The 19,130-nt window shown below is 36.0% G+C and overlaps 1 protein-coding gene across 3 annotated transcripts; it reads left to right on the top strand.

Annotated features, from left to right (window-relative positions):
• Positions 1 to 4,350: 4,350 nt before the first annotated feature.
• Positions 4,351 to 11,921, top strand: LOC126828979 (monocarboxylate transporter 3). Of its 3 annotated transcripts, none has more exons than XM_050558983.2 (8): positions 4,351 to 4,945; positions 5,641 to 5,901; positions 6,401 to 6,522; positions 7,151 to 7,338; positions 8,319 to 8,462; positions 8,825 to 9,625; positions 10,213 to 10,263; positions 11,054 to 11,921. In XM_050558983.2, the coding sequence occupies exons 4-8, from the start codon at positions 7,200 to 7,202 to the stop codon at positions 11,155 to 11,157; spliced, it is 1,239 nt and encodes a 412-aa protein (XP_050414940.1). In that variant the 5' UTR covers positions 4,351 to 4,945; positions 5,641 to 5,901; positions 6,401 to 6,522; positions 7,151 to 7,199; the 3' UTR covers positions 11,158 to 11,921. The 3 variants fall into 3 exon arrangements, with proteins under 3 accessions (XP_050414940.1, XP_050414942.1, XP_050414943.1); XM_050558985.2 differs by having other exon boundaries at positions 6,388 to 6,522; XM_050558986.2 differs by having other exon boundaries at positions 10,213 to 11,215.
• The last annotated feature ends 7,209 nt before the right edge of the window (positions 11,922 to 19,130 follow it).

The raw sequence follows: 19,130 nt of genomic DNA, 5'->3' as shown, positions 1-19,130 counted from the left end.
TGTCACTCAAGTGAAAAATTTAAATGTAAAACAGTCCGTCCAAAGCAAATATCCTCACACACAGTTTTATAAGGCATATTTATTCTCTGGCTTTTACACCAGTAACATACTATATTATTTTGTATTTCGGGGTCACGGTGGCTAAGTGGGTAAGACGCTGGCTCGCTAGCCTGGAGGTCGGGTGTTCGATCGCTGCATTGGCCAAGAATGTTCATCCAGATTTTCCGGCGTGGTTCTCTCTTGTCAGTGATTTAGGACAGAGGGCCTGACAAGGACAGCTGTCTAGTCGTTTGGATGGGACGAAAAACCGAGGTCTCGTGTACACATTGGCGTGCACGAAAAAGATCCCTTGACAGTTGGAATTCGATATAAGAGTAGGCCGTAGTGCCGCTGTCCGCGCAAAATTTCCCTCATAGCACACTGTATGGCGTGTGCCCGTCTTCATTAGCCCAGTTCGGGGAAGAACAGTAGGCCGTTAAACTCCATTTCATTTCATTTCATTTATTTTGTATTTTGTATCAACTGACATTTATGTATCAATGAATCGATGGTTGTACAGTGTCCTTCTTGTAGTTGTCTCCCTTTACTGATAATTCGCAACAGATCACCAAATTATATTTCTCATTAAAGATTCACTAGTTAAGAGTTTAATGAAGAGTTGACCTTTCTTGCTATAATAATTAAAAAATATATGATAAAAAATAGAAGAATCAGTCAAATTACTTTATTGTGTTATTGTGAACGGAGCTGTCACTGTTGGAAGTTTGGACTAGAAGTAGATATCAACTGGACACAGATCACCAAATATTCCTGGGGTGCCGTCACCCACGAAACAAGGGCCAAAGCTATTTTTAGTCTCTCTCTCTCCCTTTCCCTTTTTCCCCCTTTTTGTTGACTTTTTGGTGTAGAATCGAAAAAAAGGGTTTGAAAATACATTTTCTGCCAGGTTTTGGTGAATATTCATGATTTTGAGGCGGAAGGATACAAGAGTTGTGAGGTTGGTTACGTTGAAATGTAGGGCAGGAAATTGCTTGTTTACTTGTCTCTACTTCCAGCTTGTGTATCTCAAGTTTTCATGGTGAACCTAATACATGCTTGTGGGCAAGAGTTTGCCACATGTTGCTCCATCTGTGGCAGAAAGCGTTCTACCCAACGAAAATTTGGGAAAAAGTTAGTGCAGGTCTAAGAGACGAGAATTAACATTAAAGTCAATGAGGAAATAATTAGTGATCTGTGGCCATTCATCGGCAGTCTCCGGTAGTGAAGTCAGTGACTAACGTTAAATGTTAGGTTGGTCAGTCATTTATTGATTTAATTACTAGTAGTAAATGGACGACTGTTTAAATCAAAGCTGTATCCATGCCATCCGAGGGTCTATAGAGTTGATTTTGAGCTTGTCATGTAAAAAAGGGTCTTAGTAATAATTTCTATAACATCTGGAGCCTAAAGAAAGACTTGCAGATTTAGCTCTTAACTAATGTATCTTTAATGTTCGGACCACCATTTCGCACTGTTTCTCCAAATTTTCACTGAGTTTAAAGGGCCAATCTCGAATATGTTTTGGAGAATAAAACTGCTTAATTTTGTGTTAAAAGCCCTTAAAATCCCCTACCTTAGGGCTGAGCAACTAACTCAATATACGTGATACGCTTTCAAACAACTTAAACCCGTCAATCTTCATCTGGAAATGGAGAACGATTGTTCTATGGCGAGCATCTGAATACAAGGAACATATAAGGAGATAGTGATAAACATTCGGGAGTATTTGAAATATGTCTTGTAAATTTATGAAAGTCTAGATTACTGCAGCCTAGTCTTAGTTTAGTATGTATAATTTTATTTTTACGTTTGCCAATATAAAAAAGAGAGGTATTTTCGGATCATGTTTAGAGAGTTCTTGTTTAAATTTTGAGAGTGATAAAACATTTGTTATGGACGAATTAGGCTGTTCCAGAGTGGGATAGCTGATGGAAAGAATGAATTGTAATAGAGAGATGTTCTGCAGAATATTTCATCTAATTCTGTTTTACTTCTAAGATTATATGGGGATGATTTTAATTTAATGTGGTTGGATAAATAATTTGGAACCGTTCCATTAATAATTTTATATATTGTCTGTAATTTATGTCTTTTTCTTCTTTCGTTCAAAGGAATAATACCAGTTTCCAGATAGAGTAAACGGTGGCTGGTTCCCTTTACAGCCCCACAAATAGTGCGTAAGGCGTCAAGTTGAGGGTGTTCTAGTTGGTTCGCTATGTGATCAGTGCAACTGTCCCAAATATTGTCGGCGTAATCGAAATGCGGTAGTATATAATAATTGTAAATTATGAAAAGAGATTTTCTATTTAGCCTGTACTTTAGGGATCTTAAACAATTAATTTTGATACTTTACTACAAATATAATTTATGTGGATATCCCATTTAAGTTTGTGTTGGAAGAAAAGACCCAAGTGCTTGTGGTTTTGCACATCATTTATTTCAACGGTGTCCATAAAAAGTGGTGGTATATTTGTGTGTGGTTTGATAGAGACTCTGTTAAAATCGGGATGGTCCCTTTAAAGGGACAATAACACTCTTGCTGGCTTGACAGCTCCAAAAAATAAAAAATAGCCTTATTCTAAGTACTAGATGTGTTAGTGTCCTACCTGTTGTGTAAATTATCCATTAAATCCAATTTTACTTGTCCAGAGGGTTCAAAAATATTTTTAAATCCAAGTCACATTTGGAAAGCTTTACGTCAGGCCCCGAGTTCACAAAGCATTCTCCGACTTAAGTTAAGAATTTACTCAACTTTCAATCACTGTTTAAGAGAAATATCTTTGATCCAAAAACACAAAACTTTGATGATGGGTTAGTTGTATTTTACGTCCGCTTCCACCGAGGTGATATCGCAGACAAAACTTTGCACATAGTTTCTTTTTGAGGTATTTGATACATTAAGACAACAATAGTTTTATAAAGAGCTATATTTTAGTTATAATAAGGCAAACATTAAAAAAGCTAAATCGCCACTATTTGTGATCTAGAAATTGACATAAATGGGTTGCAATGCATATAATAATGTAATCTGAATGTATATAGACTGATTTACATTCAATCTTTTCCGTTTTTACTCTAATTTCAAACCCGTTATGTTCGGCGAAATACGTCAGAAGCCTCAGTCGAACGGCAATCTCGAGCGTCTGGTTATTCCAGTCTATTGCTCTTAAATATTGGATATCAGAAGCCCATCTTTTCCCGGTAAGATCACAACATCAATGTTGATTTAAACTGACAAATAATTCGTGTTTTCAATGGGGAAGATTTTGGATGATATTGAGTTAGAGAGACTTGGCTACTTTGATTACGTATCGTTTGATTTTCAATGGGGAAGACTTTGGATGATATTGAGTTAGAGAGACTTGGCAACTTTGATTAGGTATCGTTTGATTTTTTTATTTTATATTTTGTACTCCTTTAACATCTTATATATACATGTACATTAATTTTAAACGAGAATGACCGTGGGTTGTTATGAGATCATAACAACCACTTTCAATAAATAGAATCGTTCTGGTAGACCATCCGGATAATACATGTAGAAGTTGGATGGTAACAATGTAATATAAAAATAAAAACGAAATTCTCATTTAAATTTACAGAAACTAAACAGGCCTAAACAGTATGGTCGGTTATCGGGTTCAAAATGCGTTCTAGAGTAAAAAGTAGAGAATGAAAAGTAAAAAGTTGAAAATTAAAAGTAAAAGGGAAAATTCTTACCTAAAGGTTATTTTATGGTTGGAACCTATAACGTTATGTATTTAATCTTGTGTTCAATTTAGTTCTACATGGTTCAGACCCAACTGTCACACGAGGGGCCTACATGTTACAATTAGACAGTTGTCGAGTTATATACCTCTGAAAAGGTAACGAGAGTCGTTAAAAATGGCGTGATGGTGACCCACCTTCCACATCTACTCACAAAAGTACTCGCGAATTACTAATAAAATCAATGGATAACAGCAGTGACCCTTTAAAACCTCATCAAATAACCGATTTTATATCCACTTGTCGAGACAGTAACCCGAAGTTTAAAGGCCGATTTGAGCTAACTAATTAAAAAGACTTTTTTTTGTGTGTTGTTTTTCTCTATTTGTGCCTCACCTTCCCGTTAGCACTATTACCTTAAGGTTCATAATATATTATTTCGTCAAGATAAGGCATGAATAATATAAGTTATTTGTGACTAAGAATTACATTTTTTATAATTAATGATTGCATCAGAAAGTTATCTGATTGGATAATGGATTTAGATTTCGCATAAATAGAGTTCGTCAGCACCCATGTCTCCAATTTGATGAATGCTAGGAATTGAAAAGTGTTGAACGCCAGTGAATTTCAGCTTTCAAGAGCACAGAGCAATGTATTCCAAACTCAGTGATCTCGATTAAAAAAATATGTTGTGAAGTCACAGATCAGCGAATTCGTACCATAAATGATTAACACTGCCTGTTCATTTGAATACGTCGTAAGTCAAAATCCTGAAAAATATCCGAAATCTATTAACGACTACCGTTGTCATTTCTACACAATTAAAAGACCGCACAAGGATACATTTATATCCAATCACCATGAAGAAAACTGATTTTGATATCTTTAAAGGTGCGAACAGCTTCAAATGTGAAAATGGAAGGAGAGGTACCTATAAAAATGGCAAGTGTGAAATTCTTAGCATTGCCAGTTGTGAAATCAAAAATTCAAAATTTCCAAAAGATGGACACGCTAATCTGGAATGCTTGAGGAATACAACACATGGGGAGTCTGGAAATCAATCCGATAATGAGGGGGGTATTTGTAACGGGTATAGAAAAGACTCATTCCAAAAGGAGATTAACAGTTCTGAGGAATCGTTAAGCTCATCCCAGAAGATTCATATTTTTTTTATTAACAACAAAGAAGTCACACTGTAAGTATCATTATTTAAAAGCAATGATGATATTGGGGGGTACTAGAAGCGAACTCGGATAATAAATTTGATACCGTAACCCTATTCCCCACTAAATGAATATGCACCATAATGAAAGGTAAGCTCTAAGATACACACTAAATCAATATTCTTGAATGTAAATAGGAAATTCTAGATTCGAATACTAATCAACCAGAATAAAAGCTTCTTATCTAATATTCCTTCAAATTATCTCACCCTCCCTTGAAGACCGAATCATCCCATATAAGGGTTTCCAAATGGTATATCTTTAAATCACATCAAAAACAATTATATCCATTAACTGATATACTATTTTGTTTTCACAACACCAGTAAAATGCTGATGAGCATTTGTTACTATTTGTGCTTGAATGCTGAAACCGCCTAAATTCCTAAAAAAAAGAAAAGAAACAAAGAAACCACCCCAAAGACGCAGACAACTTGCGTCACATCTAATATTTTGAAAATTAATATGGGTATGGGCAAATGGATGGCACCACGCCATTCAGATTTCAGTTATCTCAATGCTAATACCCGAATATTTCTTGAACTGGTTTAAGGAGTACAAGACATTTATATTCCTAAACCAAACCCAATAATTCGGACCTCGACGCATTTTTTTAAAAAATTCTTTAAGGATTATTTAAATATAGATGTATGTATGTATTTTTTAAGAAGCCACGAGGGTGTAAGAGAAAATCGAAATAACCAATTTAAAACATCCAGCAATACAACCTCTGAAGAACACGATAATCTTGCATATGTTGCTGATACAACAGTTGAAAGTTCGGTTAGAAGTGAGGAAAGAGATGCGAATGGTTTAATACGTACAGAAAATAAAGAAACTGTAGTCGGTGCTGGAAATGGATTATCTGGAAACGAGTGTCATGATGATGGACAGCGGCAACACGACGATGTTGTAATTGAAACAGTCGAGTGAGTATTAACTGGCTATTACTACCTGTGTAGTGTGGGAGGGGTGGGGTATAAAAATATGAAGAAATGGTAACATTTTTCAAATTATACACCAAAGACAATGAACGCAAAAGAACTTCATATGTTCCAAAATGATTTATTTTATACTACTAACAAGCATTAGGTTCGTTGAATTTAATAGGTCTTGTTAATAAGATTGTTTCATAAAGGCAATAGAAAAAAATGTGAAGCCAGTTATTCAGCAATTCCCGGCCGCTGTACCTTTAGGACATCAAAACCCATAACATACCTTTCAAACTCGATTTTAATTTATGTATGCAATAGTAGTGTAAAGTATATTTATAGATGAAATAAATGAAAGAGATTAAGTTATTATATTTACCAGTAGTTCTGTAGAATCCTTTAATATCCACATTCGATTGACACTGATGATACTGCTGCGCACCGCAGTATTGACACTGCTGCGCACCGCAGTTTTTTTCAAAGCCTTCTTTTATAGTTGTTAAAATAGACGTCACTGCGTTGGAGAGCGATTTTGAGAAACATCGAGATGGAGCTACAGTAAGAATTTTTATGCCACTGGGGAATCCAGTGTAATGAGGACAAGTCAACATCTTGAAGGTAATAACAAAGGACAAATGAACAGATTAGTTCAAATTTTCCAAAGCAGTGCGCTTATACCTAGCATTGTTACCCACCATACAAAGCTCGTTAACGAGACAACTATTGTGCATTGTATAAACTATTATTACATGAGTTAACGTTTTTGACATCTATGTAGTTTTTCTACAGTTGTCAATGATCTTGTAAGTATTTGGATCGGTGAAGATGAACATCAGACTGTTTTGAAATATGGTCGTATTTTGTCGTCGCTCCTGTTCACTCGCCCGTCGGTCTTGTTTACATTAGTGAGTCGGGGAATCTTATTTAATTTCTACGATATTTGATAATAACCTTCAGAGTCATTGTTACCATTAATTAGATATTCTGGATGCAATAGGGTTGGTAAACATGAAGGAAATCCTTTGTTTAGTTTGATACAATTCCGGCAAATTGTATATAGATCGGATACTTGAAATATTACAAAGAAATAAATACATTTTGAATAATGGAACTCTGTTGGTTGAAATTTATGCAGTAGCTTTGGTTCACATTGCAATAGATTTTGTGCTTAAATTATTTCCGATTTATCATGAATATTATTTTTCCATTGTGTTAGAAATCATATAGAATTAATTGCTATTTTTAGATCAAATGATATTGAACCATGGGCGTGGGTAATTTTAGTGGCAGCATTGATGAACATCTTTCTGAATGGTTCTCTGCCGTATTCTGTTGGGGTCATCCATATAGCTCTACTAGATCGCTACCCTGACGAAGACATCATAACAATATCATGGCTAGGTTCTGTCTTCTCTTGTATGTTTATGTTGTCAGGTAGGTTCTATTAAAGATGTTCTTGTCCAACTAAAGATCACGCCGCATTTATATAAATGCCGAGTCCACCAGGATTATTTTTCGTCAACAACATTATAAAGCCCACAGCGCACATCAAGCCAATTTCCAGCACAGATGTCTCGCTTGTCTTCCAGAATTCACTATATCCTTAATGATTATGTCGGTGTGTCTTTAAGCCTTGACCAAAACAGTCAGATTCCTTTACAAGCTAAAAATAGTGGCATCCATCAAAGGCTTCAACAAACCATCTCAAATACCAATGCTTGCATTTAGGAATATATTTAGCAACCCAGATGGGGGTTTGTTGGCGAAAAGATGGAGATAACTTTCATTCAAGGTTGTTTATTATCGTAGCAACGGTATTGGACCAACGGAGATTTAGTCTCGTTTGTCCATTTTATCGTTAAATTGGTAAATTTCGCGTCCTAATCCATTTAAATCTCTGTCATCAGGTGGTCTAGAGAGTTGATTAAGGCTTGGTATGTGAATAAATATCTAAATATTATTTTATATAACATTTGAAGCCGAAAGAAAGACATGCAATAGGCAGATTTGGCTCTTTACAATGTATTTGATTGTATTGGAGATGAAAATAATACCATTCGAAATGTAATGAAAGTCGCAGATCTAGTTGTTTTAAATTGAATAGCTGGCTAACTGTGATTATATTGATATGGTTTAATTTAAATAAGTGTGTTTAAATCACACGGAAACCCGATTAAACCTATACTATCTTTTGATAATTTAGAAAGCGGCGCATAGAAGGAATCATGGTGCGTGTTTAAACTACATTGGCCACGTTTGACACAGTCAATGTAATAAATGCAAGACTGTTTTACATGGACTCTCAGAGTAAGGATTTAACAATGATTTTTCTTTCGTAAATGCGGCTTCTGTGATATACCAATTATATACACGCATTTTATTATACATGTAATGTTCTTATATGGTATTTTCAGCATTTATTGGAAGTATTATTATCAACGTCTTTAATGTTCGAACATGTGTCATGTTAAGTGGGTTGGTCAGTTTAGTGGGGTTTGGTATCAGCAGTATAGTTACCGATTTCAGACTTTTATTTTTAACTTTTGGTTTGATTGCAGGTAAGCAACCAAGTTTTAATGTAGATTTCTTATCAAAAATAATTGGCACTAGTCACTTTTAACTGCATAGTAAAGAACACACCAGATTGTGGAATACTTTTTATTGAATATTTAGACTTTGGGCGTCTTTAGTTCAAGGTTGAGCAAATTCTTGTATTATATAAACGAAAATCAAACGATTTGTTTTAGATAAGATGATTTTATTTGGAGCGAAAATTTAAGTATTTTGGCGCCCTTTACTCATTTTACGCCTTCTTTGCAGAAGAAAAAGAGCTAATATCGAATGACAATGGCAGACAAGCGAATATTTACTACTGATCAGTGTGAGACGTTTCAAGTGGTTATGTGTGTCTATATTTCAGGTTGTGGACAAGCCATGGCGTATACTGGATCTATGGTGGCTGTTGGGTTTTATTTCAAACACAAGACGGGAATGGCTGCTGGCATAATATCATGTGGCTCCCCCATATCACTGTTTGTATTTCCGGTGCTCGCTCAGTTTCTAATTGACAAATACACATTACAGGGTACTTTTCTTTTACTCGGTGCTATTGGCTTCCATGCTGCTGTGTGTGGAGCGTTGATGAGACCAACTAAATATGAGATTGGGCCAACACAATATTGTAGACGTCACAAAAGACCAGCGATTAAATCTAATGTAGGTCAAGAGGAAGAAGAGAAGATAGCTTTAAAAACAAAAATGATGGCTAACTTGAGTTTATTCCGATGTCTACCTTTTGTGCTTTTACTTATCAGCTCTTTAACTTCTGGCGCTGCCTTGTCGACGATCTATCTTTTTCTTCCCGATTACATAAATACATTGAATTCCTCTTCTCAAGACACCATTGTGCTACTTTTTATCGGCATAGGTGGTACGTTTTCTAGACTTTTTTTAGGATTCTTAACCGTAGCAGCCGATGCCGCCGTTTTGTATGGAACAACATTCGGGATATTCGGTGTGATAACTTTATTTTTGAATCACATGACGTCATTACTTAGCCAGATAATCTATGCGGCCTTATTTGGATTATACACTGGTGGGTGTTTCACCCTACAGCACGTGATAATGGTGGACATAGTAGGCGTAAACAAATTATCAACAGCCTATGGGATTAACGCTTTGATGGTTGGCATTGGTTACCTTACTGGACCACCTGCCATACGTAAGTATACAAGGTGGAGGTATACAGAGAGAGAGAAGGAGTTTAACTTCCACTCAATAAAACCTTGGTCATTTCTGAACTTACATATGATATACCTTTCAGACATGCGACCCTACTCGTTGTCACATGCATAAATAGAATAGATCCCATGAATTACATAGAAACCTTATGATCTGCCAAACTCCTGGGGCATTAATTCCCGATATATTTTTCAAAGCTTTCTAGACTATCTGATATTAATACTAATTTTTTTTTTTTTAAAAAAAAGAACAAAAAAGATTAAAACCATGAGTTTTAGGGACTGTCCCTACCCAGCCCAGATTAACGCTCCATACAACCATAACTAATGGTGGGTGTCGTCGCCCATATAGGTTTACTTATATCAATGATAGACCCCATGAGCTAAGGTGTAAATACCCACAAGTCAATTACGTAGGAGATATTGCAGTAGCTATTTTTAAATACCAAATAGGTGATATGACATAATGCATAATTAGTGATGAAATGCTATTTTAAAATGTTATTGTTAACAAAACATGTATTAAAGATCTTCCGTTTTATTATATATTATCAATGTTTATTTTCAGGACTTCTGGTAGACTCTTTAGATGATCAGTATTATATATTTATCTGCGCGGGTAAGAAGTCGACAACTCTTCGAACATATCCTTAACCCTCTTCCATACATTTACGATACCGACTCAACACTTGATATAGACGGCTTTAACTGTTCTTTACTAAACGTTATTTACAATGAAGCTGTGCAGTCAGGGGCCTATTTCACGAAATTTTAACTAAGATAAAATCCAAATTTTAGTAATTTGATTGGATAATATTAAATTGATTTTAGTGCTTAGCCAATCAAAATTGAAGTATCTACTAAAATTTGGATTTTATCTTTAGTTACAATTTCGTGAAACAGGGCCCAGGGGCCTATTTCACGAAATTTTAACTAAGATAAAATCCAAATTTTAGTAATTTGATTGGATAATATTAGATTGATTTTAGTGTTTAGCCAATCCTATAGCTAGTGTGCAATATGAGGTTAACCATGCCAGGAAGCATAGTCTACACGTGTTATGACCCAATCCATTCAGCGCTCATAAATTCTTCCCTTTCTGGACGACCCGCCCCCCCCCCCCCGCACACTTCCTGGTCTTGTGGTTTTATTGTTCCGCGGCTCTTACGGTATTAGATGGTTGGTGGGAAACAGCGTTTATCTACATTAATAAATGGTGTATTTAGGGTTGGTTAGAGAGCCACACCCATTTACTGACAGCTATCTTAAACTGGCAATATACTACCCCCGCCCCCAACCAAAACACCTCCTAAAATTTCATTTAAGAAACTTTCACAATTTGCCCATCCATCGGCTTTTGGCAATTGTAGATACGCCACTGAAACCAATGTTTTTATTTCTTTTTTTAGCTTGTCTGTTTATAGTATCGTGTTTCATGGGAATGGCTATACGACTTACGGGTAAAAATAAACTGGAAGTTACAGATGAAGGCGAATTCAATAGTCAGTTATGAACAAATAAAATTTATTGCAAAGTGTTTATAATCCCAATATGTATACTAAGGATATATAAAAATGTTTTTCTGGTATTAAAAATTTGTGTTTACCGTATAATTACTATTTACGGATAGAGTATCAACAATATCTACACTTTGTACTAGAAAAATAGACAGTTGTTTCTATGAAAACAGGGGAGTTGGATGGCCGAATGGTTAGCACGTGCGCGCTGTATCATAAAGTCTGTCATTGAGTCAACTGGCGTGGTTTCGATTTCCCTGTTGTACGTGACAAGGAGTAGGGTCGCCTGTCCAACCTCGTGGGTTTTCTCTGGGCCCTCGGTTTCCTCCTACTGCTAAAGACCCCTACGCGCAAGCGAATTATGAAAATAAAATTGAACCATATGTTAGTCCCGAAATGACCTAGTTTGTGTCGAGTGGACGTTAAACCCCATTCTCTCTATCTATGCAAACAAACAATTATTTTAAATACAAACGCAGTTATCAATAAATCTGTAGGTTAAAGCATTAATATTGCTGTGCGTTTAACAAGTCAAATCTCATTATATTCTCATTAGAAAATCTTTATAATGGAAACAAAGACTAACCTAGGCACATTTTTTCCCCCAGGAGAGTTATAGTTGTCCAGTTTTATAACAGGTAATATACATACTTAGAACTGATCTATGTATATACATCAGTATCGCAATACCACTGATTCAATGTTTTGAAATGTAAAGATATAGGTGAAAAATTAAAACGATAAATACTGTTCGACCAAGAAAAAATATTCTCATACTTATTTGATAAAGGTGTGTTATGGCTTTTACAACAATATCAGGGATCGTCTTTTGTATCACCAAGAAAGTTCATCGGAATTTCCGGCGTGGTCGCCCCTTGTTGTTGGTGTAGGACGGATGACCTGGCAAGGGACAACGTATAGTCGTTCAGGTGGGACGAAAAACCGAGGCCTCGTGTACTCATTGGCGTGCACATAAAATTACCCTTGACAGTTGGAATTCGAAATAAGAGTAGGTCGTATCGCCTCTGTCCGGCGAAATTTCTCTCATAGCACGCTGCATGGTATATGCCCGTCTTCATTAGCAGATGCTGAACAGTAGGACGTTAAACCCTATTTCATTTCATTTCTTTTGTATCAACAGTCACAGACACTGTACGGTGCAAATACTTCACGAACCCAGTAGTGAACGGAGGCATACAACAATCAAATTTAATCATTAAAGCTATGGTTCCCTCTTTCCCCTTTTCTACACAAATTTGGTCTAGAATTGAAGTAAAGGGATTGAATTAACTTTGTGGATAATTACATGTTTTTAGTATACAAGTATGTTTATCACAAAATTTCAGTCGTCAACGTGATACAAATTTCGGAGCTAAGGTTCATTTGTTGCCCTGTCTGTAGTGAAAAGCATTAAGCTCAACGAAAATGAAAAAAACATTGCAGCCGGGCGAAGACACCAGAATTGAAATGAAGGGTGGCGGGCCTACGAATCGGTGGTGGTTATTATTATAGTTGTCTCCCATTACTAATGATTAAGGGCAGATCACCTGTTATTTTCCCCCCATTGACGTTATTGATAATTCTCTTCTACTATCTTTACCCGGCTCTGGGGTTTCCTAAAATTTCGTTGATTTGAACGCTTACTAACAGATCGAGGAGTATAGCAAAGTCTTGACCAAAAGCATGTGTTGGGTATACTACGTGAATCTTGCGATACACAAATTGAAAGTAGCATATCAATAAATATGTAACTATCTGCCTTGCGAAATGGTGGGGGAGGGGGTGGGGAGAAAAACTACAATTAGAACAAACTACAAATTGTAAATATATTATTAGCATATAACCAGACTTCTACACATTACCACTGCAAATTAATAAATAACTTCTGATTCGGCCAGGCATCCGAAATTTAGCTTTTACCGCACTATTCCCCAATATCGAAAATCTATTAAGTAGAAATTTGTATTGTGGCTAATTATTTTCTTCCTGTGATTGCCATAACAGACTGTCCTACGTGGTCTTTTCATACATTTTATGACCTACAGGACTGCTGGACAGATGTGATCATTCATTAGTAAAGTAGTCTAGAAACCGTATCGAAGTAGAAATGCCGGACAGAGATTTCAGACGACGTTAGGACTAAATACTCGAGACGGCACAGGACGGAGCAAACACTTGGCACACAACATAATTACATTTTAGCTACAACCACCCACCCTCCTTCAGGTAGAATTTTATAAAGTACTGTAGTCCGATCTGAATTATCAACAGTGTGATCATGGGAAAGTCGGACCGTTCAGTTCACTGATGTGGTGATTGGTAATATACTAAAAGACTTTCAAGATGTCCTGCTTTTCAGCTAACTTCCCAAGGCAATTTAATCCCTATTCCGTAAATCCCCACATCATTTATGGTTTGAGTAGGACGTTAAACCCCATTTCATTTCATTTGTTTATGGTCCGCTTTAAGACGAAATGGGAGGATACCTTAAAAGACCTCGACCCATGGTCCTTGTATCACAGCCCAAATAGGCTTACTTTTGTTTCGTTTCTGTTAAGTTATTAAATTATATAATTAGATTGGTCAGGATGTTGGGCAATAATAGCACATCATTTTTCCAGACTTTTAAAATGGCCAAATCTTTGATCTATCACGAACAATAAGCAACTCCTCCTTCTAATAGCGTGTTGGCGTGGTTATATTACATACAAACTGTCATGGTAAATGGCGACCTTTGACCGCATATCTCTGGGTGGATGATTATGTCAGAAAACGGCACAGTCTGCTTGACAAAATGTCAATTACTTCAAGTGAGTAATTAAAATGTTTTCTTTGGAGATTAAAGTGATGTACAATAGGAAGACACCTAGTGGCAAATAAAGGCAGATAACCACATTGAATGTCATGTCGGACAGCTGATTAAATTAAAGTAATTAGTTTAACTTTCAACTTGTGTAACTCGACTCCAGAAGTTAAAACTATAACGAGAATCTAATTATTATCAAAGATAGTCTTTATACAAATCAACATTGATCGATCATAATCTAAGGTCTGCTTTTTTTTTTCAAATATTTACTTTATGAATCATTGCTGTGGTGGTTGTTATGTTTTTAGATGATTTAACCGGAGGGCTAAGATGATCCCCAAGCTGATAAAAATTCCTTGCAGCTATAAAGAACGAATTTGCTTATCAGACTAAATTACTCAACGACCAGGGATATCATTCTTTATTGCATATTGCTACTTATGTTGTCCATCAGACAAACGGATAACTTTTTCCCGTAATTAACATTTTCTTTCTTCAGATTTCAACAGAATGGCGTATGTAGGAGTACCTCAGTGGGTAAGGCGCTGGCTCACTAACCTGGATGTCCCGGGTTGGGTCCCGGTGTTGGCCGAGCAAGTTCCTCGGGCATTCCGACGTGGTTTTCCCCCTCGTCAGTGATGTAAGACCTGAGGATGAACAGCGTCTATTATTTCGACTGGGATGAAAGTACGAGGTTTAGTGCACGTAAAAGAATCCTCCACAGTTGGAATTAGAGCGTATACCCGTCTTCATTATCTGTAGAGCCTTAATCCCCATTTCATTTCATTCTGTTTGTAAATAGTGTAAATTATTAGTCAAGTATCTTACTTTCATTTATTGAATGAGACTACAATGATTAACACATTTCAATGTGTAGGTAGCCATCCATGATCATGATCAATATAGGGTACTGTTTAACCGATGAGTGATTAACGACCAGGGTGTTTGTCCGTCTCTGCAGTTTTTAGGTTCATTTCGGTGTCTTTATCCCAAAATTGCATATTTTCTTTCTAGATTTAACATTTCTCAGAATAGTTGACAGAATTTGTCCATTCTTTCAATGCCGATTATTTAGAGTATGGAAATATGGTAACCAAGGCAATTTGTTTGCAGTCTTAAATCAGGGATTAAACATTGACATATCAAGTGGTCTTTAAAGAGTCCTTTATATTGAGTAATGATGACTCTTGGTACAGTGTGGAATTTTGCAAAACGACGAAGGTTTTAAAAGGAAGTCGTACGATCCGGCGAAGTTGTATGATGAATACAGAGAAAAAATCGACCCTTAACGGGGACATTGCCAATTGTATCCCTAACCGCTGAAATTACGGTGATATTGCAAATTTCATCCTAAACCGGTGAAATTTGGCAAAAGGGCGAAGTCGTTCGATCCAGTGTAGCTATAATTTTCTTTTGAGACACAAACAAGAAATATTAAATTCCTCTCTTTTCTTTGTTATTTCATTGTTTCCGTACAAATTAATATTAATTCTACTGATAACAATTTTATCGATATTTTTTCTGTGTGTTAATTTTCCCACTACATCAGTTCACATCGCATTAAATCTGCCTGACAGCGAGAAAATAATACTCCAGGGAACACGAGTTATGTCCCTTGACCTAACACCAGACGTGCATGTAGATCAAGTTTCTTGCAAGTGTTGAAGCGATCGAGCGATTGAGTTTCAAGAATTGATTTTACTTTACATCCTTAACCGTGAACAAGGCAAACTACGTTTATATAGAGCCGAATACAGTGGTGATATTCTGTTACACATAGGTTGGTGACCATGTAGGCCCTCGGAGGAAATTGAGGGGGCACATAGAATATAATCTGGTGGGCGAGGAAAATTGCCATCCATTTTCACAAATTAAAATCAATTTACAAACACACAGCGTGGTGTTTGTTCCAGCTAAAGATGGCGTACAGGAGAGATGGTCGAGTGCAGTTGTTGACTCTGACATTTTACATTGCCCTTGATGGGTTATAGTGCCTTTTACTCTGCATCGTTTATTTGCCTAAAAACTGCATTTCAGAAAATGCTTGCATTATAGTTTGATTAAACGAACTTCCCAAAGCTGTATTTTTCCGTACTTTTGTTTCCCAAATAATATTATAATTCGGCGATCGCTGAGAATAGGGAACGGCAGATTATATGTTTCTTATAAATCGTTTTCCAAAATCAATCCGAGAAATACATTATTAAAACTCCGTCTTAATCCTTCATAACCATTGGAAAAATATCAAAAGGTCAATTTTGGAATCCGTTTTATATTACCAGAAATTTATGAAACATCAAATATTCAAACAGAACTAAACCAGACCCATCTACCCCTCCCAAATATAAGTATAAAAATAAAAGGAAATTGTGTAACGAATGCCACCTTTAATTAATATTAGATTAGAATTTCGAATCGATTTGTTTTTCTGTTGTTTTTTTTTACATTGCAATCTAATCTACTTTCTATGATAACAATGTTATGTCAGAAAAGGTAATATTTGTATCTCTATTCCCAATGGTATAACCCTTAAACCACCCAGAACCACACCCCTATACGCTTTCAAAGTAATTCACCACACCCCTATACGCTTTCAAAGTAATTCACCACACCCCTATACGCTTTCCAAGTAATTCACCACAATGTATAGTACAATAATCCCAAAAAAAGACAATCCAATTAGTCAAACAGTTTACGTGAACTAAACGCCGACTTAAGCAATATGGCAGATACTAATGAAATAGTACATAAAAAATAAAACGAAAGGCAATTAACACTAAAATAAAGGAGTATATGGCCTAGTTAATTGTACGATTCGTTATAACCATTAATTCATTTCATTCATTATAGAATTTATCTTTATATTGATTAACTGAACATGGTAGCAATATCCGCGCCGGTCTACCCAGATATATTTATCGTGTTTAAACTGTGATATATCATTGATTGTAATAATTGATAAGATAACTCTAATGACATAAATTATAATATATTTATCTCACTAACCTAAAGACCTATTAGTCAATGCTGTGATAATTTCGTTATTCCGCTCTCAGATTTCAGATTAACAAAGGATTTGAAATGCCACCAAACAGTTTATTGCTTCAAATTATACAGTAAACTTTTGTCTTAATCTAATTATGAATGAGTTTTTAGGTCATAATCTAGCGCCATCCTCACTTTAATTTTGCACCTATCTCTGATAAAGGGAATTTCCCGCTCTCATTCCATCCCGGTATGACAGGTCCAGCTATAGGTATGGGATAAACACTGTCCAGAGTACCGAGATAAAATTGATTATTTTATTTTTGACCCAGATTAAGGAGATGTAGACCTTTAAAAATCACCGAGTGCGTATGTGTTAAATTTGGCATGCGTTTGTGCATTAAATCACTCCGTAGTTATAACCACTCAACACACGAACATTTTTGTTTCTAAACCGAACAATCAAAGATTTGATAGAGAACTTCATTGTTAAAAAGCTTATCATTATACACAAGAATCGCGATAGAACTAAAAACAAGAGAAGGGGATTTTTCAACATCTAGTAGTGGTGTCAGACATACCAACGTCAGGCACGTGTATTCGACACTAAATCTCCAGCACTTTAGATCGTCTGTTAATAAGTATGTTGTGAACATAGCGTTAGGCACATACATGGCTAAATGTTGGTCAGTATTTCATTAAGTTGAGTCTACAATGGTCATTCCGTCATTAATCCTCGCTTCCGTCAATGTATTTAGTTAGTCATGTCCATATGTAATATGGACTCAATGCAATCTGAATTAACAGAATTTGTAAATACTCAATGATGACTAAGTCTACTGTAATATATGTGAGCGTCAAATATCACCTATTCCACAGTTTCTAACTTTCGAAGAGTTTTTGCTGGAAACATAGTGTCGTAGATTTCTCTTTTATAAACAATATTTTATTCTCAGAAAAGCATTGAGGTACAGGCTAGGTCTATATTACCTCTGTCGTAGATGAGCCGTGATTATGAGTGGCAACGTGCATCATCAGCTCTTTTAATCATTGAAACATTTAGATTATTGTGTTCATTGATACTAAGTTCGCTTTCGGGCTAATAAATGATTGAAATGGGGTTTAATGTCCTACTCGTCTGTACCAACAGGGCTAATGATGATGAAGGAATTATGGGTGGAAATTGTCCTCAGAAAGCTAGCTGACGTATCCGCCTATGCTGGTTGAATTACAACTACCAAGGGCTATTTTACGCACATGCCAACGTGGAAACAGGACCTCAAGTTTTTGACCCAACCGAGCGACTAGATGCAGTTCCTTGTCAGACTCTCTGCCCTAGCCCTTTCTGGCTAATAAAATAGTAGACACAGCCTCTGGTATTTTTATTTCGTACTTCTTTTAAGCCTATAATTTGGAAATATAGAGGTGATTTAATTTAAACCACTTTCAGAAACATTGCGAGTTAAAAACTAAGAATAAACCAGGGCCGTGTTTAAGGAGTACAAACAATACGATCGACATGATACTTGTGCGTGGATTGACGGACACCAATGACGTCACAATTCCAAGATGGCTGTGATGACACCATAATCGGATCCTGGCTAATATAGTACGTCCGTACTACTTAAAGAACAGGGGATTTCATTTTGAATTCATTTAAAAAGTTAGCATAACTAACCATATTTTTGTATGGATAAAGACAGAATAGTTCATAAATTATGTATAGAGTGTAATTAAATGTTGTAAATTCATGTTAAACATATAGATGAACCATTTTAAAAAGTCTTTTCAGAGATGTTCCAGAAAGTGCTGACAATCTGTTCAAATGGTCCGTCGCCTGCTTTATTCAAGACAGGTGATGAGCTAGTCACGCAACCATCCAACGTCGTCACAATTTCCACCTACAAAAGGTTAACTATTTTTAAAATCTTAATTAAAAAGACCACAGTTATTTTTGTTGGTTTTTTTTGGTTAACACGCGTTAAAGAAGTTTTAACATCCTAGTCAGACTATTATGCAATTACTGGAAATTAAAGGGGAATTATCACTCTATATAGAAAATAAATGTAATGAATGTTGAATAAGAGATTCAAAGAACATTACGCCCCGCCCCCCAACAAACACACTCACACTTTATAAAAGATGACAAAATGCTGCTTAATACCAAATTGACGAATA

This window comes from Patella vulgata, chromosome 1 (assembly GCF_932274485.2).
Source record: "Patella vulgata chromosome 1, xgPatVulg1.2, whole genome shotgun sequence".
NCBI classification, from domain to species: Eukaryota; Metazoa; Mollusca; class Gastropoda; family Patellidae; genus Patella; species Patella vulgata.
This window is presented reverse-complemented; position numbering and strand designations above follow the sequence as displayed.